General features: G+C 44.2%; 1 protein-coding gene across 6 annotated transcripts in view; it reads right to left on the minus strand.

Annotated features, from left to right (window-relative positions):
* LOC144684008 (uncharacterized) overlaps positions 1-25,191 on the minus strand; it is a 134,837-nt gene that overhangs the window by 44,958 nt on the left and 64,688 nt on the right. For 5 of the 6 annotated variants that reach the window (XR_013577380.1, XR_013577379.1, XM_078547688.1 and 2 more), the window contains 2 exons: positions 11,964-12,126; positions 6,868-7,000 (listed from right to left, as the gene is read on the minus strand). Coding sequence is in view for 4 of the 6 variants with exons in the window: in XM_078547686.1 (XP_078403812.1) it covers positions 6,868-7,000; positions 11,964-12,126 (296 nt within the window). In the remaining 2 variants the exon portion in view is untranslated. The remainder of the gene's footprint in view (positions 1-6,867; positions 7,001-11,963; positions 12,127-25,191) is intronic. The other variant, XM_078547687.1, reaches the window with a different exon arrangement.

Genomic DNA, 25,191 nt, shown 5'->3' on the forward strand with positions numbered 1-25,191 from the left:
GACAGAAAGTAGGAAACTACAGGCCAGTTAACCTAACATCTGTCAAAGGGAAACTGCTCGAATCCATTATTAGGGAGGTTATAGCAGGATGCTTAGAAAATCATAATCTGATCAGGCAGACTCAACACGGCTTTGTGAAAGGAAAATCGTGTTTAACTAATTTATTAGAGTTTTTTTTGAAGAAGTTACAAGCAGGGTGGATAAAGGGGAACCTATAGATGTGATGCACTTGGATTCCCAGAAGGCATTTGATAAGGTGCCATATCAAGATTTACTATACAAGAAAAGATTACACAGGGGAGAATTTTCTCCCCGTCGGGCAGGTGGTTTGAGAGCGGGCACAGGCGCGCCGCCATTTTGCGTGGGTGGGGCAATTAAGGCCTGCCCAGCGTGACGCGCACCCGGAAGCGCTGAGTGTTACATGTGCGGGCGGGGGGAGGAGGGAGAGTCAGCATGGAGCTGCCTCAGGGAGATTAATTTAATTAATTTAATATTAATATAATTATAATTTAATATTAATTTAATAATAAAACATTGCAAAAAAGAAGAAAACATTACTCAGACATGTCCCCTCATGTGACAGTGTCACATGGGCTGGGACATGTTTATGTATTTTAATAAAAAATCTTATTTAATTTATAAACCCTTCATGAAACCTCATTCTGCCCTTAAGGTTGGACGGGCAGCCCTGACAATGTCTTTAATGAGGTAATTAATGGCTTTAACAGGCCTTTGACAGTTCAGCGGACATGCAGCCGACTCCAGTGCGCGCCCGTCAAACTGAAGATCGGAATGATGTGTGGTGACGTCGGGATATTCAGGCCATCGTCTAGAGGGTAACATATTAGCATGGATAAAGGATTGGTTAACTCACAGGAAACAGAAGGTAGGGGGAAATGGGTCTTTTTCAGGTTGGCAAGCCATAACTAGTGGAGTGCCACAGGGATATGTGCTGGGCCTCAAATATTTACAATCTACATCAATGACTTGGATGGCGGGGACCGAATATATGGCAATTAAATTTGCTGATGACACCAGGATAGGCAAGAATGTAAGTTGCTGAGAGTCTGCAAAAGGATATACACTGCTTAAGTGAGCAGTCAAAAATTTACCAGATGCAGTATAATGTGGGGAAATGTGAACTTGTCCACTTTGGTAGGAAGAATAGAAAAGCAGCAAATTATTAAATGGGGAGAGATTGCAGAACTCAGTGGTACAGATGGATCTGGGTGTCCTGATACATGAATCGCATTAAGTTAGTATGCAGGTACAGTAAGTAATTAAGAAGGCAAATGAAATGTTGGCTTCTGTTGCAAGGGGAATGGAATATAAAACTTGTGAAGTTTTACTGCAGCTGTACAGAGCTTTGGTGAGATCGCATGTGGAATATCGTGTATAGTTTTGGTCTCCTCACTTGAAAAAAGATATAATTGCTTTAGAAGCAGTTCAGGGAAAGTTTACTTGACTCATTCTTGGGGTGAGGAGCTTACCTTATGAAGAAATGTTGAACAGATTTGACCTATACCCATTGAGTTTAGAAGAATGAAAGGTGATCTTATTAAAATAGATAAGATCCTGAGGGGACTTGATAGGGTGGATACCAGGAGGATGTTTCCACTTGTGGGGGAGTCTAGAATCAGGGACACAGTTTAAGAACAAGAGGTCTCCCTTTTAAATCAAAGATGAGGAGATTTTTTTTCTCTCAGACGGTTAACAGTATATGGAATTCTCTTCCCCAGGAAGCAGTGAAGGCAGGGTCATTGAATTCATTCAAGGCAGAGTGAAACAGATTTTTGATAGACAAGAACGTCAAGGGTTATGGGGGCAGACAGGAAAGTGGAGTTGAAACCATGACCAGATCAGCCATGATCTTACTGAATGGCTGCGCAGGCTCGAAGGGCTGAATGGCCTGAAGTCCTCTGTTCCTAAGCTCCTTTAGGAGATGTTAATGGGCTGGAACTATTCAGGAATGCAATTTTTAAATATGATTCAGCAAACCATAACAATCGGGTGTACGTCAGTGCACAGATGTCAGGTGTGCTGTGGGGCGAAAGGAATATTTTTCATTCGGCGGTGAAAGTTATGGGGTCCTGGGTAATCGGTGCCGGAGTGTGCACATTACCATAATTTGGCTTGGTCGTCCTCATTCCCAAGCATTTATCCTACAGAAGCTGTCGAGCTTTCTCAGTGTCTCAAACATTTTCTGTTTGTATTTCAGCTTTCCAGCGTCTGCAGTATTTTGCTTTTCTATCAAAGCATCTTAAAGGTTCACATTTTCCCAAATCTTTTTAAGTGCCTGGAATTTGAACTGCTGTGGTTCCAATCCCTAAATATAAGCCTGGTGTAAACACAGGGCACAGTAATGGTTGCCTATGAAGATTTCAAGGTTAGAAATATCAAGCAAGAACTGACCTTGTGGATAGATAGGAATGTCGGTTGCTTAACAATAGCCCTATAGTTGTTATCTTATGATGGAATAAAAGTTAACCCAATAAATACATTTTATTTTGAGCTTGGGGACATTGTCAAAGTAAAAGAGGGTTTACTCTGCACCTGGCTGTGTTATCCCTGATGCAAGAGTGTTTCATGCTGGCTCTGGATGCCTGAAATATGATGACCACCTCTCTCTTTTCCTCTAATTTTATTATTTTTACAGGTATTCTTGTTCAAAACTGCCACTAAAATAACAAGAAGGGGAATTCAGAATGGCCATTTGATCCTTCTTACATTTCTGTCCTCTTCATAGCGTTAAAGCTTTTTGTATCCTGCGAACAGATTATTCTCCATGCGGTTCTTTCTCCTGACTTGCTGTGTTAGAAGGGGGCAATGGTCCTTTGCTGAAAAACCTGAACCAAAAAGCTGCACAAAAGGGTAAGGTGTAAAGATGCACCTGACGGGATGGTGGGTACAACCTGGGAATCTTCAGAGTGCTTGTGACAACAGGCTGATGATGTTTGTGGTGGAATTGGTGTGTTTGATACTTCTGTTTCAGATATGTACCCTTAAACAAATGAGACAAATAAACTCTTCCTGAGTCCCAAGCACCAGTTAGGAGTTCAAATACGGGACCTATGATGCATTAAAAATCTTCTGTCTAACACATACTTCCTATTAACCTTCAGGCATCACACTTCTGGGTATCCTCTGGGGCACACAATGAGCAACACCATGGCCAGAATATAATGCTGGGCGTGGGGGCGTGCATCCTGACGTCTTATCACTTGCGCGATATTTCATTCGGCGGGCACACACCGGAGTCGGCCAGGCACCCGCCGATAATTGAAAGGCCTATTAAGACCATTAACAAGCTAATTAAAATCAAATTTACGATGCCCGTCCAACCTATCGGTTGCCGGGCAGACGAAAAAGCCAAGCGGCCTTGACATTTTTTAGGAAACCTCATCCACGAGCGGGCTGAGGTTTCCTAAAGCAGATTAAATAAAAACTTTATTTTGGAATTTAAAACATGTCCCAGCTCATGTGACAGAGTCACCTAGGGGAACACGTTTTAAAAAAATTTTTACTGTGTTTATTAATTTTTTTAAAAAGCGCTTCAGGGAGACTGAAGCACCCTTTCGCGCGCATGTGTGAACTGCGCGCTAGGCCCAGCTCTCCCTCCTCACCCCACCCGCGCAGGTAGCGCTGAGCGCTGCCGCTCGCGATCCACGCAGGGCTGGCCTTAATAATCCTGCCCGTGTGAAATCGCGGTGAGGAGCCGATCGCAGGCGGCGGTCAGCTTCCCAATCGCCCACCCGCTCCCGCCGAGCCCGCCCGATGAAGGAAAAATTCTGGCCCATGGGAACTTAACCCGCCTACCTGAAACTTTTCAGTTTTAAAGTTTCTCTTATCGATTCAGTAAAATTACTGTGGGTTGGCAATGTTAAATTATCAATTGTTTAAAAAAACAATCCATTACCTAAGTAACTCGATATTTCAACTGCAAAGTCAATTAACACCCTTAACAACACTTTCCACAACCTCGGGATATGTGAACGTGCTCTACAGCCAATGAAGTACTTTTGAAGTGTAGCCACTGTTGTAGGTAATATGGCACCGAATTTGTGCACAGCAAGCTCCCAAAAGCAGTAATGTGATCACGGCTAGATAATTTGTTTTTAAGGAATTTGATTAGCACCATGGAATCTTCCACAACCACCTAAGAGGGAATAAGAGGGGCTTGGTTTAATGTCACATTTGAGAGACAGCACCTCCAACAGCACAGCATACCTTCAGTACTGCATTGGAGTGTCAGCTTAAATGATGTGCTCAAGTCCCTGGAGTGGGGCTTGAATCCCAACATTGAACTCACTCAAAGATAAGAGTGCTACCAACTTCTTTGTTCTTTCATGGAATGTGGGTGTCACTGGTAAGGCCTGTATTTGTTGGTGAGCTGAGTGGCTTGTTCAGCCATTTCAGAGTCAACCGCGTTGCTGTGGGTCTGGAGTCACATGCAGGCCAGACCGGGTAAGGATGGCAGACCCCTTCCCTAAAGGGCATTAGTGAACTAGATGGGTTTTTTTTACAAAAATCAATGATACTTTTATGGTCACCATTGCTGAGAATAGCTTTGTAATCCCAGATTTATTCATTACTATCTGTCATGGTGGGACTTGAACCCATGTCCCCAGTGCATTAGCCTGGGCTTTTTAAAAAAAATTCGTTCATGGGATGTGGGCATCACTGACTGGGCCAGCTTTTATTGCCCATCCCTAATTTCCCTTGAGATGGTGGTGGTGAGCTGCCTTCTTGAACCGCTGCAGGCCATGTGGTGTAGGGCCTCTGGATTACTAGTCCAGTGACAATAGCACTGGGCTACTGTCTCCATGAGTCACAGCTGATACCAATATTCATGCAAATTTGGTTTTTATTGCTCTTACATATTGCTGCATCCAAGTCCATAGGTTCTGCACCATGAGGGGTATAGCCTCAAGTTGAAAAGGCTTTGAATTTCATGAAATAACACTGAAGGTACAGCACTGACGTAGGCCATTCAGCCCAACTACATGAGCCTCCTTCTGCCTTACTTCATCTCGTCCTATTAGCACACACTTCTATCCAGTTTTCACTCATGTGCTTCCCTTTAAAGACATCCATGCTATCCACCTTGTAGTGCTAGTGAGTTCCTGGGTAAAAGGGTTTCTATCGAATTCTTTAATGGAATTATTGGTGACTATCTTAAATTCATGGCCAATAGTCCTGGACTTGCCCCACAAGTGAAGCCATCATTGAGATGGTGTGTTTACATCTTCTGATTTACTCTGGATGGAATTCCTGAGTTATGATCTGTACAAATGAATAATGATCACAGAGCCTCTGTACCACGCTCTCACAATACTAAGATTAGACCAACCTCTCCTCCCCCACAACCACAAAGTCCATTGACACACCCAGTCCCAAATATCAGTCCCTATGGGAATATTAAGAGTGGTACTTAGTGACATCTGGTTGGAAATTGTGTTTTACAGCGAACAGACTTTTTTTTGACTTATTATGCTTTTAGTGAGTGACTCTCTCTGAATGATCGCAGTTTGAAGTTGCAATTTTAGACACTCGCAGCATTCTGATTTGCTTTCAACAAAGTCAGCCAGTAAAATTGTGGATTTAAATAGCCAAGTGATAGCAGTGCCGTCTCAAATAACAGGAGAAAAAAATGATTGAGTAACGTCTCCACGCCAAAGGTCAGAGATAAGCTCCCTAAAGATAGATGTTTTGATGTTCATTTGATCTTTATTTTTAATGCAGTAATAATCATAATTACTGTGGCAATAGTGTGGGTCAGTTGGTCTCACTCTTGTCTCTGAGTTTAGAGAATTGTGAGCTCGAGTCTCACTCCACTCCAACCTTTTGGAATTGAGGGAGTTCTGCACTGTTGGAGATGTGGGACTGGATTGTGAGCTGAGGTGGGCTCCCTGCATCCCAGAGGAAATGTTGTGGGTGAGCCCGCCTTCACTTAGCTAGCTCGCTCCACTTTAATTTTTTGGACCCAGCCACTCTTGCTGGGTTAAACCAGAATGGCAGCTTAACGAGGCCCTTATTTGTGCATCAAATGCCCACTTAAGGGCTTCAATTGGGCAACGGGCAGGCGACCCAGACGACACCTCCCCCACCGCCCGTAAAGTCACAGTGGGTCGCGGGCAGGTGACGCAGCACCCTAGTTTTCGGGTCCACCTGCCCGCTTTCCCACCTGCAGGTGGCCTGTAAATTTCAGCCCGTGTTTTCTTCATATGTATTGGTCTTGGCAGAAAGCAAGACTTGCATTTGGATAGCACCCTTTTACAGCACCTGGATACCCCAAAGCACCTCACAACCAATGAAGTACTTGGTCGTCATGTGGAAAATGTGGCCGCCAATTTGTGCACAGCAAGCTCCCGCAAACAGCAATATGATAATGGCCAGATAGTCTGCTTTTTGTGATGTTGATTGAGGGGTAAATATTGACCAGGTCATTAAGGATAATTCCCCTGCTCTTCTTCAAAAGAATGCCATGGATTTTTTTACATCCTTTTGAGTGGGCAGACTGGGGCTCAGTTTAACATCTCATTTGAAAGACAGCATGTCTGACACTGCAGCACTGTCTCATTACTGTAGTGGAATATCAGCCTTGATTTTTTGCACTGAAGTTAGACTTGAAGTCATAAACTTTTGACTCGGGCACAAGGATGCTACCAGAACCACAGTGGACATTTGAGCTTGTTTATCTCTCTCAGGTGCTTATTGTGCCTGCTGGGACAGGCAGGAGGGGGGTGGTAGAAAGTGTCAATGATGAAACTCTCAGCCTCTTCAGTGTGGTACAGTCTCAATGAACCATTTGGCCTCTCTCTTAGCCATTAATGTCAGTATGTACGAGCAAACTGCCGTGTCACTCACCTGCAAAGCTTTCACCCTGCCAGGCATATTTTCCTGAGATGTCACTCTGACCGGCGCAGTCTCGGAGATGGATAGTTCCGGAATAAAAATGCTGTCGTGTGACACAGCTCTGTTTCCAATGCTGCTCTGAGAACTGAAATAATAAATATTAACTGATATAGCGCTGCAGATTATTATGTAAAACCTCTGAGGAAGGAAAAGCACATTAGGGGATTGTTATTTCCTTCATCGTTCATTTTCAATGTTATCAGTGATATACTGACACCACAGCAGGAAGTAAGGCTTTATTTCCATGCAGCAATAAATTTTAACATATGTTCCTTTTATTTCATATCCTAATTCTACAAACTGCTGTTCATTATATCAGCTGTATAATTAGCGTCCTCATACAGCTTTTCTTCTCACTATTTTAACTGGGATTTTGGCCTATTCATTTTAAATGATGTGATACCTGCTACAAAATAATGGACCAGGCAACATTGTCCTACAGGTTGAGTGCTTGCTCCATAAGCTCAGTAAGAGCAGCTTCTAGAGAGAGTTGGCCAAACCGTGGCTCTCCAGCAGCGTAGCGCTCTTTTACAGACAGAATGTGGCTTTCCAGGTCAAGGAGAGAAGTTGTTCAGGTGGCGATATTAATCCGGACTGGTCTGAAGAATCGGGTGGGCCCCTGGCTGGGTATGTGAAGCCATCAGAACCACCTCTAACCTGACTGGTCCAGCCTGATTTCGTGATTCAGTGATACAGAGGCCATGCCCCCCAGTAGCTGTTGCTCCCAGGTGCAGTTTGCACTGGGTCGTCTGCCTGCTGCTGCCTCGGCTGCAGGGGTTGTTGTCGCTGGACTGGGGTGAGAGCAGGGGCAGGGGGGTGCTGGGAATAGGGCCAGCAGGTGGCTGGGGATGGAGGGGGAGTGTGGGCGGCTGGGAGTTGGGGAGGCCGAGAGTGCGGGCGGAGGGTGGTGAGGCTGAGAATCGGAGCCTGGGGTTTGGGCCCTGACAGCCGCTTACCTTCACTCCAGCTTTCCCGCATCTGGGAATGCTGGAGAAATCCAGGTAGTGGGAAGGGTGAAGCAGGAGGAGGGGATGAATGAGTGTGGCTGATTGGAGAGGGAGGGCATGAGTCATTGAATGGGGATGGGTGGGGGGACAGAAGTGAATGAGTGAATGGGGAGGATGAGTGGGGAGGGAGGGCAAGAGTGAGTAGGGACTGAGTGGGGAGGGAGGGTACAATTGAGTGAATGAATGGGATGGAAGGGAGGGTATGAGTGAGTGAGGACTGGAGAGGGAGGGCAAATAAGTGTGTGCAATAGTCATAAAAATGTGTCTGTAAAGGTTGTCCGTATCTTGCAGATCACAAATATCTGAAGATTATCGTATGCCATTCCAAGGTTTGGAAGGTTTGGCCACCCCTATCCCAGGCTAAACCGAAATTGATTACATTTTTGTGAGACAAGGATATTAAGGATGGATGGAGTTAAGATACAGATGAGGCATGATCTCACCTCCTGACTCCCAACATTTGCCAACCACCTACAAGGCTCAAGTTGAGGGTGTAATGCAATACTCTCCAACAACAGTCAAGAAGTTGACATCATCCAGCACAAAGCAGCCCACTTGATTGGCATTCCATCCACCAGCTTAAACATTCACTCCCTCCCCACCACAGAAGCACCATGGCAACAGTGTGTACCATCTACAAGCTGAAGCTCCTTCAACAGCACCTTCCAAACCCACCTAGACCTTTAGCACCCAGAAGGACAAGGACAGCAGCGCATGGGAACACCACCACCTGCAAGTTCCTCTCCAAGTTACACACCATCCTGACTTGGAACTATATCCCTATGTCCTTAGAGAAGGTTAGGCGGAGATTTGATTGAGGTTTTCAATATCACGAAAGGCTTTGATCAAGTAAATAAGGAGAAACTGTTTCCAGGGCAGAATGAATGCAGACCTTAAGGCGTTTGGCATAAGAACCAGAGGTGACATGAGGAAACAATTTTTTTGCACAGTGAGTTGGTGTGATCTGGAATGCACTGTCTGAAAGGTTGGTGGAAGCAGGTTCAATAGCAACTTTCAAAAAGGGAATTGGATAAATACATGAAGGGGAAAATTTTGCAAAGCTCTGGGAGAAGAGCAGGAGTGGGACTAATCGAATAACTCTTTAAAACGGTTGGTACTGGCACATTGGGCTGAATAGCCACCTTCTGATCTGTATCATTCTATGATTCGATAAGAATCCAGGACTTATTTAGACTGACTGATGGAAGCCAAAAATAGCTAGTCAAAACAAAAGGATTAAAGAAACCTTGAAAGTGTAACAGCCTCTACTAAAATTGCCAAGAGGAGCATTTCAAGAAACATTCCTGGGCACCAATAACCCAAAGCACAACCTCAGGTCCCCAGTGTAAATGATGGGAAGGGGGAGAAAAAAATTATCGGAAATTGACTTGGTCCAAAACTCTGCTGCCCATGTCCTAACTCACGCCAAACCCCTTTCACCCATCACCCCGTGTTCGCTGACCTACACTGGTTCCCGGTTAAACAATGCCTCAATTTTTAAATTCTCATCCTTGTTTTCGAATCTCTTCATGTTCTGCCTCATCCCCATCACTTTAACCTTGTCCAGCCCCACAACCTTCCGAGATCTCTGCATTCCTGTAATCCTGGAGCATTCCTGATTTGAAACTGCTCCAGCATTAGAGGCCATATATTTAGCTGCCAAGGCCCTTCCTAAACCTCTCTACCCCCTACCTCTCTTTCCTCTAAGACACTCCTTAAAACCCATCCCTTTGACCAAGTTTTTACTAATTTGCCCTAATATCTTGTGGTTCGGTGTCAAAGTGCTTTACAATATTCCTGTGAAATGCCTTGGGGAATTTAATTATGTTAAAGGCACTATATAAATACAGTTTGGTGTTGTTGATTGATTGCATTGTTTTCTAATACTTAAGAGCAAAACTGACTAAATATAGAATCACAAATTTGAAAGGTATTTTTCAAAATCAAATGGGATTTATTTATTTATTCATTCATGGGATGTGGGCTTCACTGGCTGCACCAGCATTTATTGTCCATCCCTAATTGCCTTGAGAAGGTGGTGGTGAGCTGCCTTCTTGAACCACTGCAGTCCATGTGGTGTAGGTAAACCCACAGTGCTGTTAGGAAGGGAGTTCCAGGACTTTGACCCAGTGACAATGAAGAAACGGTAATATATTTCCAAGTCTGGACAGTGAATGACTTGGAGGAGAACTTCCAGATCGTGGTATTCCCATCTATCTGCTGCCCTTATCCTTCTAGATGGTAGTGGTCATGGGTTTGGAAGGTGCTGTTGAAGGAGCCTTGGTGAATCCCTGCAGTGCATCTTGTAGATGGTACACACTGCTGCTACTGTGCGTCGGTGGTGGAGGGAGTGATGTTTGTGGATGTGGTGCCAATCAAGCGGGCTGCTTTGTCCTGGATGGTGTCAAGCTTCTTGAGTGTTGTGGGAGCTGCACTCATCCAGGCAAGTGGAGAGTATTCCATCACATTCCTGACTTGTGTCTTGCAGATGTTGGACAGGCTTTGGGGAGTCAGGAGGTGAGTTACTCATCGCACGATTCCTAGCTTTTGACCTGCTCTTGTAGCCACAGTATTTTTATGGCTAGTCCAGTTCAGTTTTTGGTCAATGGTAACCCCCAGGATGTTGATAGTGGGGATTCAGTGATGGTAATGCCATTGAATGTCAAGGGGCGATAGTTGGATTCTCTCTTGTTGGAAATGGTCATTGCCTGACACTTGTGTGGCGCGAATGTTACTTGCCATTTGTCAGCCCTAGCCTGGATATTGTCCAGGTCTTGCTGCATTTGGACATGGACAGCTTCAGTATCTGAGGAGTCGCGAATGGTGCTGAACATTAGATGTGATTTATGTAAAAAGCAGAAAATGCTGGAAGTCTCAGCAGATCAGACAGTTTCTGCGGACAAAGATAGTTTCAGGTCAATGACCTTTCATCAGAGCTGGTTCACCTTCGTTCGCAAAAGGCCATCAAGTTAAAACATTAGACCTGCTTCTCTCTCCACAGGTGCTGCCTGACACCGGCCTATATCTGGCTTTTTTTTTCTTAATTTGTTCATGGGATGTGGGCATCACTGGTAAGGCCAGCATTTGTTGCCCATCCCTAATTGCCCTTAATCTGACTGGCTGGCTGGGCCATTTCAGGGATCTGGAGGCACATGTAGGCCAGACCAGATAGGGATGGTAGATTTCCTTCCCTGAAGAAGCATTAGTGAACCAGATCTGATTTTAACAATGATAATAGTTCCATGACCACCATTACTGAGAAGAGTTTTCTATTCCAGATTTATTAATTGAATTTAAATTTCACCAGCTGCCATTGCGGGGCTTGAACCCATGTCCCCGGAGGATTAGTCTGGGTCTCTGGATTACTAGTCCAGTGACATTACCACCCTATCTCCCTACAGGTTGCCTATCTATGTTCCAGATTTCCAGCATCCAAAGCATTTTGTTTTTGCTGTGAATAAATCCTAAGTGTGTCCCAGGGCTGTTCACGCACTTTGTTTGCTCTTGGTCAATAGAATTTGGAAACATAATTATAGTACGATGGCCTGTTGATGGATCCATCACTATGAGATGGAAAAAGCTACAGGATACTGATTTGATGCATCAATATTTACTACAATATAACTAATTGAGTTTATTGGAGAACGGGCCATGGAATTATAAAGAAATTATTTTCAGCAGTTTTTACATCTTCTGGATTTGATAGTTTACATATCAAAGCTTTACAATCACATGAAATGCTGGAATTCATGGCAGTTATTGGTTGATGCAGGCTTTGTTGATCTGGTAACTTTCACACACTGGCTTAGGTGCTCTTGATGGGTAAAGTTTTTTTTGAAAATTTGAACCAGTTCCTTTAACTGGCCCCGCCTTCGCCTCCCCCCCAACCACCCGCGCAACCCCACCCCCACCCGCACCCCCCCCCCCCACCCCAACCCAAACCCCCGCCTCTCCAGAATTTGCCAGCGGCAAAATGTGGTTAGGTATAAAATATTTATGGAAGCTAACACCTCATTAGGCTGCCTTCCTGATATCTCTTACCCTGTCTCAGAGTCAGGCAATGTTGCGGGAGGCTCTGGGGTGCTGACATCGCTGCTCGATTGGCACGGCTTCAGGCCGCTTTCTCCTCTGGCAGCTGCCAGATCTTTCCTCTTCTTCTTGGCAAAAAAGTTTTTGAAGGTCTTAAATTTTGACTTCTTCTTCCCTACAAAGAACCAAGTAAAACTCTGAGCGCCAGGTGGTCAGACAGCGCCGCTCATTCACTTTGCAACAGTCCATTGTTCATGCATGACACTGTCAGCTGATCTCCCATGGAGATGGAGTCTGGGGTTTGCAGCCCATTTGCGATACTTAAGCTATTAACCAAGCCTGTCTCTTATGGTAAAGTGGCCTAATTAGTTCCTGAGGTCAAATTGAATTGAATTGTTGTTTGGTGAGATAAGGTTGCAGATTGGCAGATGAGTTGTAAATTTCTAGCTCAGGGGGTTGAGGTACAGATCAGCCATGATCTCACCGAATGGCAGAACAGGCCTGAGGAGCTGAATGGCCTCCTCCTCTTTCTATATTCCTTTTTTTCAGACCAGAGAAGGCCCAGTTTGAAAGGAATGTCTTTATTTCTCTTTTTTTTTTAAACAACTTTATATTACACCGGATATGAGAATTCAGCTTTCTGGATTTTTTTTTCCTATCAATATGTCATGACTCGCATCTCTCTTTCTTTTTCTCTCTCCTTTTCTCTCCCTTGAGGGGAGTCAGCCTTCAAGCAAATGCTTACACCCTATCCCCTCCCATACAAATCTATAACAACAATCCATATGCACTGATGTAATTGAATTTCACAATTGTTGTAAATGCTGCAGTCATGATCATTTGTATTTTTGGTGAATTGTGTGGGAAAACTTGAAGGGTGATGTCTGACATAAAAAGAATACATTCAAACTTTTCATAAGTAAAGATAGCGAAAGTGACCAAGGATATAAGAACATAAGAACTTATATGTTCTTGCTGGACCATTTGGCCCAGCAAGCCTTCTCCACCATTCAATAAGATCATAGCCGATCTGATAGTGGCCTTAACTCCACTTTCCTGCCTGTCCCCCATAACCCTTGACCCCTTAGTCGATCGAAAACCTATCTAACTCAGCCTTAAATACATTCAATGACCCGGCCTCCACTGCTCTCTGGGGAAGAGAATTCCAAACATTAACCACTCACTGAGAGCACAAATTCCTCCTTATCATTAAGGAGTCTCTCATTTTAAATGGGAGACCCCTTATTTTGAAACTGGAGCCCCTAGTTGGGCAAGCACTTTTTTTAAAAGGGATTTTAAAATCCGCTATTTAACCAACATGGTATTTTAGGTTCTGAAAGATTAACTAGCTTGCGCTTTACTATTCAGGCAATAAGTTTAAACTTTAATTTTGGCTTTGCATGATATTGTAAGTCGGATGTTAGTGAGTCAGCAACCCATTTTACAGCTCTTGCCATTAAGTCAGTGGAAATAAAAACAAAGAGAGGTGTAAACGCACACTGCAGACTTGCTTATTATCCATTCTAACACTGTTGTACAAAAAGAAAGACTTGCATTTATATAGCACCTTTCACAACCACCATATGTCACAAAGCACTTTAAAGCTAATGAAGTGCTTTTGAAGTGTAGTCCCTGTTGTAATGTAGGAAACATGGCAGCCATTTTGCACACAGTGAGCTCCCACAAACAGCAATGCGATAATAATCAGATTATCTGCTTTTGTGATGTTGATTGACGAATAAATATTGGCCAGGACACCAGGAGAAACTTCCATGATGTTCTTCAAAATAGTTCCGTGGGATCTTTTATGTCCACCTGAGGGTTCCTCAATTTAACCTTCATCCAAAAGATGGCACATCTGACAGTGCAGCACTTAGTACTGCACTGGAGTGTCAGCCTAGTTTTTTTGTGCTCAATTCCTGGAGTGAGACTTGAACCATCTGCCTCAGAGGAGAGGATGTCTCTAATTGAACCACGACTGACACAAAGGTCAAAATTAACCCCAAAAGAGTGTGCAATTGAAGACAGATTTCACTATTCGCCAGTGCCTTCAAAGCTTTTTTTAAAATGAGCTAAGGAATATTGGATGACACAGAATGAAGTACTGTTATTGTAAATCTTTCTACACATGCTCTGCAGGAGCTATCTCTGACTGAAACTGTCCCATCTGCTAATTTTTCAGTAACTGCCTCTTTTGATTATAAGTCTGTGACATTTGATTTAAAGAAAATAAAACAATTAAATGTTTTGCAACTTAATTGATATCAAGTTAGCACCTTCCATTGCAAAGATACAACATGCATTCGACAGAAAATTTTTAATAATAGTGTTGGCCATGATTAAAATTTTAGATCTTACGCTAATCCTGCCAGATTGTTGGTAAATAAAGCAATGTTGGAATTATGCCAGAGATAACAGTGCTCACTTGTAATAATTTATGTGCGTTAATAAGATATTAAGAGTTTAGATTTTCTACCTTGGTCATTGATAAATAGTAAAGAAAATGTCTCTCAATATCAAATCATCGGATACCTACCGCACACTTTCTTTCAAGACACAGAAATATCGAGAAAAAGGTACTTTATAATTGAACCTTCCCATAGAGTTCTGATCAACAAGCTGAATAATAAATAGATTTTGAATCAACTCAATTTCATTTTTATGCATCCATTGCATTTTGGTGTCTCAAAGGGACACAGCTTCACCTCAGTAGAAAAATAATACCTCAGGCGTTACACATAGGGCAGAATCTTCGGATCGAACGGGGGTGGGGCCTGCTCGCTGAGGCGCAAAATGACGCAGGGTGATGTTGGGCGTGAGTCCCGACGTCACTGCGCATCATTTAGATTTTCAGTTCGGCGGATGCACAGACGAGTCAGCTGCGCGCCTGCCGAACTGTCAAATGCCTATTAAGGCCATTTGCAAAGCAATTTAAGCAATTACCTGAGCTGCCTGTACAACCTTAAGGTTGGCGGGGGGGCAAGTGAAGAGCCCAGGCAGCCTTCGCATTTATCATGGAACCTCATCCACGGTGAGATGAGGTTTCATGAATAATTTAACATTTTTACAAAAATTTTTATTAAAATTAATGCTCATGTGACAGTTTCACATGAGAGGACATGTCATAAATTTTTTTTCACCACTTTATTAAACAGCTTAACCTTAAAACTTATCGGCCTCAGGGAGAAATTTCTGCTCTCTTTCGCGTGCATGCATGAAAGAGCGCACTCCCGACTCAGGCAACACCCCCCCCCCCCCACCCCACCCCCAACCCGCACAGGGAGCGCACATCGCTTCCTCTGGGCGTGCGTCACGCTGGGTGGGCCTTAATTGGCCCGCCCACATAAAATGGCGGCGCAGACTCGATCGGGGTGCCGATTGGTTCGGGTCCGTGCCCGCCCACGCCTGCTCCCGCGCCGCCCGCCTGCCAGACAGAAAATTCTGCCCTTAAATGTTGTGGCTACAAAAGCAGGTGAGAGGCTAGGTAGTGAATGGCTCACTTTCTGACTCTTGGAAGCCTCTCCATCAGGCACCAGTCAGGAGTGTGATGGAATACTCACCAGTTGCCTGGGTGAGTGCAGCTCCAACGACACTCAAGGCACTAAACACCATCCGCTTGATCTGCACCTGATCCACCACCTTAAACATTCACTCCCTTATCCACCGATGCACAGTGGCAGCAGTGTGTACCATCTACAAGATGCACTGCAGTGACTTGCCAAGGCTTCTTTGGCAGCACCTCCCAAACACATGGATTTGTAAAAGGTAGATCATACTTGATACCTAAAGTGATGGACAGGGGAATGCCCATGAATGTTATTCATGTGAACTTCCAGAAGGTGTTTGATAAAGTCCCTCATAAGAGACTGCTAGCTAAAGTTGAAGCTCATGGAATTGAAGGCAAACCATTGACCTGCTTAGGAAATTGGCTGAATGGAATGAGGAAGACAGTGGGGATAAATGGGCAGGTATCCTATTTGGCAGGATGTGTCACGCAAGGATCTGTTTGGAGATCTCAACTATTCACCGTATTTATTTATGACTTAAACGATGGGAGAGAACATCAAATATCCAAGATTACCAGTGACACAGAAGCGACAGTGGCATTTTAAACAGTGCAGGTGAATGCATGAAATTACAAAGAAATTTTGATGGATTAAGAGAATGTGCAAAACTGGGACAAATGGATTTCAAAGTAGGCACATGTGAGATCTGGACCCAAAAAGGATAGAAGAGTACTTTGTTTAAATGGTTAATATTTAGAAACAGTGGAGGTCAAGAGAGACTCAGGGCCCATGTACAGAGAAGAGTCATACAAAGAGGAGTCATACGGACTCAAAATGTTAACTCTGTTTCTCTCTCCTGGTTCTGCCAGACCTACTGAGTTTTTCCAGCATTTTATGGTCTTATTACCGGGATCAGTAACCTGGCATACACAGATACAGAGAATAATCATAAAGGCTAATGGAAGGCTGATCTTAATATCTACATAATTAGAATATAAGGGGTTAGAAGTTATGCTGTAGCTATACAATACTCTGGTCAGACAACAACTGGAGTACTGTGGGCAATTTTGGGCGCCATAACTTAGGAAGGATATACTGGCCTTCGAGAGCACTCAGCATAGATTTACTAAAATGATACCTGGAGTTAAATTACAAGAAGAGATTGCACAAACTAAGCTTGCATTCCCTGGAATTTACAAGGTTAAGGACTGATTTGATTGAAGTTGTCAAGAGGAGGCAGGTCCAATCGAGGCATTCAAGAAAGAATTGGGTTATTATCTGAAAAGAAAGAATTTGTAGGATTATGAGAAGAAGGTGGGGGAATGGCACGAGGCACATTGCTCATTCAGAGAGATGGTGCAGACATGATGGGCCGAATGGCCTCCTTCTGTGCTGTAACAATCCTGTGATATTAAAGGGGAAGCAGTTTTTTTTCCAGAAAAATAAAGTAATGTACCATTTAGGTTTAAACAATTGGTCGAAAATGTTACAATTCATTAATATCTGGTCCAAGAATTACTAAAGGACGGAAGTTATTACTTGCTTCTTTTTTTGCTTTCTCCCTGAACGTAATGTGGAGTTAATTTTAAGCAGTTAGTCTTTGAAACATTTCCAGCATTTATCTCATCACTCACTGAGAAGCAATCATTTCTGATATCTTTCAGGTTTTCCATGAATTTATGGCCAGGATTTCCCAGTTGGCGAGCAGGGGACAGGGCCCGCTCGCCGACGCGTCAAATGACGCGGGATGAAATTGGGCGGAACTCCCGATGTCACCGCACCCCAGTTCATATTTCAGGTCGGCGGGGGCTCAGCCGAATCCGCTGTGCGCCCACCGACCTGTCAATGGTCTACTGAGGCCATTGACAAAGTACTTAATGTAATTAATGGACCTGCCCATCCAACCTTAAGGTTGGCGGGCAGGCCGGGAGCCCTGGCGGGCTTCAGGGAAAGCATCAAACCTCATCCACGGCCAGGATGAGGTTTCATGTAGGTTTTTAAAAATTTAATAAAAGTGTAACTAAAAGTGATGGACATGTTCCAACTCATGTGACCTCATGTCACATGAGGGGACACGTCAGGGAATTTTTTTTTCCATTTTTAACATTTTTTAATGTGGAGCCGATCTCCCTGAGGCTGCACTTAGCCTCAGGAAGATGAGTGTGCTCTTTTGCGCGCATGCGCTTCAGAGTGCACTCTCGGCTGAGGGAATCCACCCTGCCCGCACAGGGAGCGCATAGCGCTTCCTGGCTGATGTCACGCTGGGCGGGCCTTAATTGGCCCGCCCATGTAAAATAGCAGCGCGCCCCCAACTGGGGGCACCGATCAGAGGTGCGCCTCCACGCGCCCGCTCCTGAACTTCCCCCCTGACAGGAGGAAAATTTTGCCCTACGTTATGATCTGGAAGGCAATGCCTGAAAGGGTAGTGGAAGCAGATTCAGTAGCAACTTTCAAAGGAGGAATTGGACCTTGAAAAGGAGAAAGGTACAGGGATTTGGAGAAAGATTGAGCGAGTGGATCTAACTGGTTAGCTCTTTCAGAGAACTGGCACAGGCACAATGGGCCGAAAGGCCTCTTCCTGCCCCATGTGATTCTTTGAAGGCAGACTTTAAAAACGTTCCGACATGTCTGGACACGTGTGGGATTACAGTGAACAAAGCTGACACAGTGAGCGGAAGTAACAAACAGTGTTATTTCTGTTAGACCTTGAATAGCAAAGAAATTCTACACGAGTGTCATGTCAGTCAAGAGCTATCTGACATGCAATTTGGCAGTGACTCTTTTTCAGTTCTTTTTATGTTGTCGGTACCACCTTAAAGGTCAGCAGCATTTTTGGACTCTGCAAAATGTTTTTGAACCAATCCACCCTCTGCTCTGAATTTATAGGTATTAAAAATCCACCCATTCTTGGGTAGTCGCCCATGGTAACAGCGATGCCTGAGGTATTAAATGAAGCTGGAAAGACCAGCTCGTATCCTCCAAGAAAGCTCCATCAATCAATCCCAAGTGGCTCACTTTCTAAGGGGACTTCATTGATATTTCAAAAAAGCATGTTGGGGGTTAAGTTTGGCAGGGTTGCACGTATTTTTCAGGCACAACATCGGCCTTCTAAGACTCAATCCAAAATGGCAGCAGGAAGCATGCAAATACTTCTGAGCAGAAGTGAACACCCGTCATATTGAGTGCTTGAAGTAGACAACAGAACCTTTTATAAATGCTAATAAAGGGCTTAACACTTGCTCCTTGACGCATTTAATTATCCCGAGCAGCCCAAAAGGGGGTGCTCCTATTTTCAACCCCTAATTAGTCACGTGTAGGGGGTCCCGGTCTTAACTTCAGTCTCACTATCGTATTGTTCCCTTCTCCTGCTGTTCAGGGCCTGGTGCCCGGGTTTCATCATGTTTGGATGTTTGCCTCATCAATTCTGCCCCCACACTGGCTGAAAGGCAGGCTTCTCACTTTGGGCCTCAGCGTTGCTTCCCAGACCCACCTTCTATGCACCACCACCACCCCCCACCGCCCCCCCCGCCACCCGCTCCCATCCCTGACCCCTTTCACATTCGCTTGAGTGGTGGGCGAGAGGCTCCACCCCTCACAATCCAAGCAAGAGATTTCCATGACAGGAAGGCCCAGACCCGGCCTAAATAGGTTTGGGCTGAATTTCCAAAGTGTTCTGTAGACTCGGGTCTGTAGGTTGTCGGGCCAATCCTTTTATCAAGCAAGCCCTGGAAGTGCTTTATGATGTAAAGCATTCCATACTGTGGCAAACACAACAATAACAACATGCATCCATTCCAGTTAGCACAGTGGTGGAGCCACACAATGCAATGGAGGGTATCCTCAGTGCGAAGATAGGACTTTGTCTCCACGAGGACAATGCGGTGGACACTCCTGCCAACACTATCATGGACAGATGCATCTGCAACAGGTAGATTGATGAGGATGAGGTCCAGTAAGTTTTTTTCCCTCTTGTTGTTTTCCTCACCACCTGCCACAGATCCACATATCCTTCAGGACTCAGCTGCTCCATCAGCAATGGTGCTCCTGAGCCCCTTTTGGTGAAGGACCATGAAATCCCCCTACCCACAGCACAATTAAAGTCCTTGCCACCCTCAGTGCTGCTTCTAAATGGTGTTCAACATGGAGGAGCACTGATTCATCAGCTATGGGGGTGCTGGTAGGTGGTAATCAATGGAGATTCCCTTGCCCAAGTTTAACATGATGCCATGTATACCAATGGTATACCACCGTGCCACCATCTCTGCTGTTGGACAGGATATACTCAGGGATTGTGATGGACTTTGCCTGTGAGGTATGATTCCTGAGTATAACTATGTCAGGCTGTTGCTTTACTAGCCTGCGGGACAGTTCTCCCAATTTTGGCACAAGCCCCAGATGTTAGCAAGGAGGGCTTTGCAGGGTCGACAGGGCTGGTGCTGCCATTGTCATTTCTGGTGGCTAGGTCAATGCCAGGTGGTGCTTTTGGTTTCATTTCATTTTGACTTTTCTGTCGCGGTTTGTTACAACCGAGTGGCTTGCTATGTCATTTCAGAGGACAGTTAAGAGTCAGCCACATTTCTTTGTAGGCCACGTGAGGTAAGAACAGGAGATTTCCTTCCCCAAGGGACATTAATGAATCGGACGGGTTTTTATGACAATCTAATAGTTTCATGGTCACCATCACTGAGACTAGTTTTTATTGAGATTTATTAATTAAGCGAGGGAGGGATCAGCCCAGACCCACACACCAGTCAGCCACTTGGCCAATACAGACCAAGTATGCCACTAAAAAATTACTGGGGGTTGGATGTTTGCCTCTGGATACTCGATAGTCAGAGAAATCCAGTTTTGTACCAACAAAAATGGATACAAGCAAAATTCAATCTTAGGAAAGGCTTTGAACTGAAACCCGTCAGGGGATATACTGAACCCGAACTAGTCATAGATACACAGGAACTGAGAGAGGCTATTCAGCCCATTGAGCCTCATCCACCTTTCGATTAGATCATTGCCTGTCTTTATCTCAATTCCACCTACCTGCCTTGGTTTCACATCTGTTAATACACTTGCCTAACAAAAATCTATCTAGTCAGATCGAAAGTTTTGCTCAGTTTGAATTTTATTTGGGTTTGATACTCTTTCGAGTTATCAACAGTCACAGATTGCAACTCTTTTTGAGTACAATCACAGTTCTTGGTTTCTGGGAGTGGGACATGAACCCGCAACCCTCTGATTCAAAGGCAAGGGTGCTATGAACTGAGCCACAGCTGACACCTCCTTGATAGTGTAATGACCTTTGTCCCACAAGCAGGGAAATTTGTAATTTCTTGAAAATGTCTGTGGAATCTGTAATTGTTTTTACAAATGTTTGAAAAGGGCTTTTAAGCGTTTTCGTCAATTGTAAAGGGATCAATTGTAATTTTCTTGAATAATAAGAAAAACTGGTCCATGTGGCCTGGCTACCCTTGATCAGGAAGCAGTACCAACAGGGGAGATGTTAGCATTCAAAAGCTGTGTGGCCAGACAGAAGAGCTGCAGAAGAGGAGCAAACAGCAAAGAGGAGATGATGGCGCAGTGGTATTGTCACTGGATCAGTGACCTAGGGTAATGATCTGGGGACCCGGGTTTGAATCCTGCCACAGCAGATGGAACTTTTATCCAATTAAAGTCTAATGATGACCATGAAAATTATTGTCGATCATTGTAAAAACCCATCTGGTTCGCTAATGTCCTTTAGGGAAGGAAATCTGCCGTCCTTACCTGGTCTGGCCCACATGCGACTCCAGACTCACAGCAACGTGGTTGACCTTTAACAACACTAGGGGCAACTAGGGATGGGTAATAAATGCTGGCTGAACCAGCAATGCCCACATCCCATGAACAAATAAAAAAAACATATTTCCAAGGATATATGTGTGTGTGTGTGTGTGTGTGTGAGTAAGATGGTTAAACAGGACAGGAAATTGAAGGCAGGGTTAGAGCATGGATTGTGAATTGGACAATTTTGCTGTTTCAGTTTTGCCAGAGATGGCCAGATAGTTTAATGGGGTAGATTAAAGAGATTGGATAAAGGAGTCTTTAGGGAATCTGTGTCAACAAGACAGTCATGAATCCAGCTATGGACAATAGAACCAGAGAACCATAGAAAAGTGGCGCAGAAAGAGGTCATTCAGCCCATCACATTTGTGCCAGCCAGAAAAAGACGCAAAAGGAAACTAGCCGCTCATTTTAATCCCACTTTCCAGCACCTAGTCCATAGTCTTGCAGGTTACAGTGCGTCAGATGCAGATCCAAGTACCTTTTAAATGTGTTGAGTGTTTCAGCCTCAACCACCGATTTAGGCCAGTGAATTCCAGACATCCATCACCCTCTGCGTGAAAAAGTTTTTCCTCATGTACCCTCTAATCCTTCTGTCAATCACCTTAAATCTATGCCCCCTGGTAACTGACTCCTCAACAAGGGGAAACAAGTCTTTCCTGTCTACCCTATCTAGGTCCCTCATAATTTTTTACACCTCAATTAGGTCACCCCTCAGCCTCCTCTGTTCTAAGGAAAACAGCCCCAGCCTATCCAATCTTTCCTCATACCTGCAATTTTCAAGCCCTGGCAACATTCTTGTAAATCTTCTCTGCACTCTCTCCAGAGCTATTATGTCCTTCCTATAATGTGGTGATCAGAACTGTACACAAAACTCCAGCTGTGGCCTAACCAGAGTTTTGTACCGTGCCATCATTACACCCCTGCTTTTGTATTTAATACCTCATCCAATAAAGGAAAGCATTCCATATGCTTTCTTTACCACCTTGTCCACCTATCCTGGCACCTTCAGGGACCTGTGGCCCTAAGCCGATTCTGCAGGCATGCGCTGTTCAGGTGGTGACCCTCTCTGGGCACCTGAGAGAGAATATGGCTGCTGGCAAACGTGACTTGAAGGCAAAATGGATTGAGTGGGAAAGTGACAGATCCTAAGTAACCAAAGGCTGAGTTAGAGAACTTTGGAACTGCACATGTTGCCACATGTCTGTGCATGTGGTTGTGTAAGGTATGTCTTTGTTGTATCGGCTATTTAAAGTGAAATTTACCTTTTCATTTGAAGTATCATTTTCCTGTTAATTCATCTTTAATTTGCATTGGTTCTGATTCACATTAAAGTTACAAAAAGTGAAGCCTTGGTGGTAATTTTTGCATTTAGTGGTCGTTAGGTGAATTTGGTTATTTTTGTTTATGGTTTCCCGCGGGCATCTTAAAAATATGCCAGATTTCAGGGCAAGGCTGTGATAAAATTTTCATTTTAGTTGTCACTGTGAGATCAGAATGCTCTGACTTCTATTCTATTGACTTGTAATTTTAATGGATTTTATATATATTAACACTATCAGCTAAAAGCACCAGAAGAAGCACCCAGCTAGATGGATGGCCTCGGCAACCTGTCCTCCTTTTTGTAAAGTCTAAAACTATCATTTGTAAAGCTGCCAAATGTTTTTGTTAGAAAATGTAAAGATAGTACTTTCTCCAACTTTCTGTCCATATTGATTTAACTACAGGCTTGAAACATTCGCTGTTTGCTTTGCAACCTAACCTGACACTTGGCACATAAACATGGGAAGCAAATGCCACTTCAAGGTCTGTTCCTATGGTCTGGAAGCAATTCCAAATGTCACACAGTAATGCCATGTAATTACTTTGCAGAAGAGAAGGAGGCTTGTGCTGACTGATGGGGTTTTAGGCAGCCACCCATTATTGTTATCTGTAACATGAGGTATCGAAAAATCACAGCAGGTCCCTTCTTTATTTTTGAGCAATGCGACTTTTTTTTTTCTTTCAGGTAATTAGCTCACCGAAAAATCTAATTCGGAAAGCCCACAATGTTTTTGTTAGAAAACTGCCAAGCTTGTGGGTAGAAAAGGATTGACACATGACTTTTGTGAGACAGAGACTCCATTGGAAGTGTCTCTCCCGCTTAATTAAAACAAAAATCTCTTAACACATACTGGTCATTGATTTCTCTGGCCTGTGACCCACCCAGCCAGCCCCCAGAGAAATGGTAGGCAGGGAAGCCAAACGTGTGAGTCAATTCAGCGAAGGAGTAAAAGTGTTTTACCAAAACAACTGTTACAACTGGAGATTTCACTTCAGCTCATGCTTTTGAACCTGAGCAGAAAGGTACAGCTAAGACTCAATGATAATGCACTTTGGATAACCATTGGCTGGTGCGGTGCCTTAGGCACTGGCCATTCGCAGCCGGGATCTGGGCTCAAAATTGAACCACGGACAATTGGGTGAAGGTCCCTTTTCACCTGCTGGCTGTATGAGGCCCCTTGAGAAAGGGTTTTGGATGGTCCCAAGCCAATTCCATGGTTGTGTGGCTCAGTTCCCAGAGTGAGAAGGTTGTGGGCTCGCAGTCCCACTCCAAGACATGAATGAAAAGGTCGAGGATGACACTCCAGTGCTGTACCGAGCAGGTACTGAGGTGTCAGGGATGGTGTCTTGCAGGTGAGACATTAAAATGAGGCTCTATCTGTCCTCTCAGGTGGATGTGAAAGATCCCATGGCGCTATTTCGAAGAAAAACAGGGGAATTATCCCTCGTGCCCCAGCCAATATTTATTGGCTGATCAGCAGCACAAAAACCGATTATCTTTACACTGCTGTTTGAGAGACCTGGCCGTAGGCAAACTGCCTGCTGTGTTTCCTACGTTACAATTGCACTTCAAAAGCATTTAATTGATTACAAAGCACTTTGGGATATCCTGTGGTCACGAAAGGTGTTATATAAAAGCAAGTCTTTCTTTTTTCTCCCCTGGTGAACGGGGCCTGCATCGCAAAGGTGTCCCAAAATTTGGCATGCATTTTTACTCCTCAAAAAGGCCGGAGGGCAGCTGGTGTAGGTTATAGTGAAAAAAAATAATCCCATTGGTGCTCATCTGAGGTGGGGCTGAGACATATTATTGGTACAGACTCATGTTGGCAACCCTCCAGGTTTTTCCTGGAGTCTCCAGGAATTAAAGGTTAATCTCCTTATCATTGCTGTCAGCAGCACACAGGAGAAAAATCATAGGGACATTAAAAACAAGCGGGTGCCCTTTTTCATTTTGTTGTTTGGTAGTACCGCACTTGAGCATTGCTGAGAAAAGACATTGTGTCGAAGCTTTTTGTCTTGCACTCATCAGGACAATCGCTTCCCCTGACATTGGTATTCTTGTGACTGTCCTGATGAGTGCAAGATGAAAAGATTTGGCAAAAAGTCTCTTTTTCATTTTCTTTGAAACACTTTCAATTATTAGTTCTAAAAATATGGAGATGGGGGGGGGGAGAAAAAACTTTGTTTGGCTGGATGATTGGAGATGGGGAGGTCACGTAACGAAAGATCTAGCAATATGTTGAACCAGAGTTGGCAGGGTGGACTGAAGGGAATTTTACTCAGCATCTGGCTGTATGTAGTGTAGCTGGCGTGGGAATGCTTGATACTGGTGGCGGGGGCAGGAAATCTGAAGAAGTCCATTCCTCAGGAGTATCATATTCTGACCTCGTTGAACATAAAGAAAAGATTATTTCAGTCTGGTGCTTATGGGAGACTGCTGTATTTATTATTTGCAATCAAACAATTCAAACACATCCTGTTCAAAAATTTATTGCAGAAGACTCTTTCACTGCTTGGAACTGTGGCTATTTTAGACACTTGTGTTGAGTGTGATTTAAAGCTCCCCATTGTAATAGTGCCAACAACATTAGAAC

This window comes from Cetorhinus maximus, chromosome 8 (genome assembly GCF_964194155.1).
Source record: "Cetorhinus maximus chromosome 8, sCetMax3.hap1.1, whole genome shotgun sequence".
Classification (NCBI taxonomy): Eukaryota; Metazoa; Chordata; class Chondrichthyes; order Lamniformes; family Cetorhinidae; genus Cetorhinus; species Cetorhinus maximus.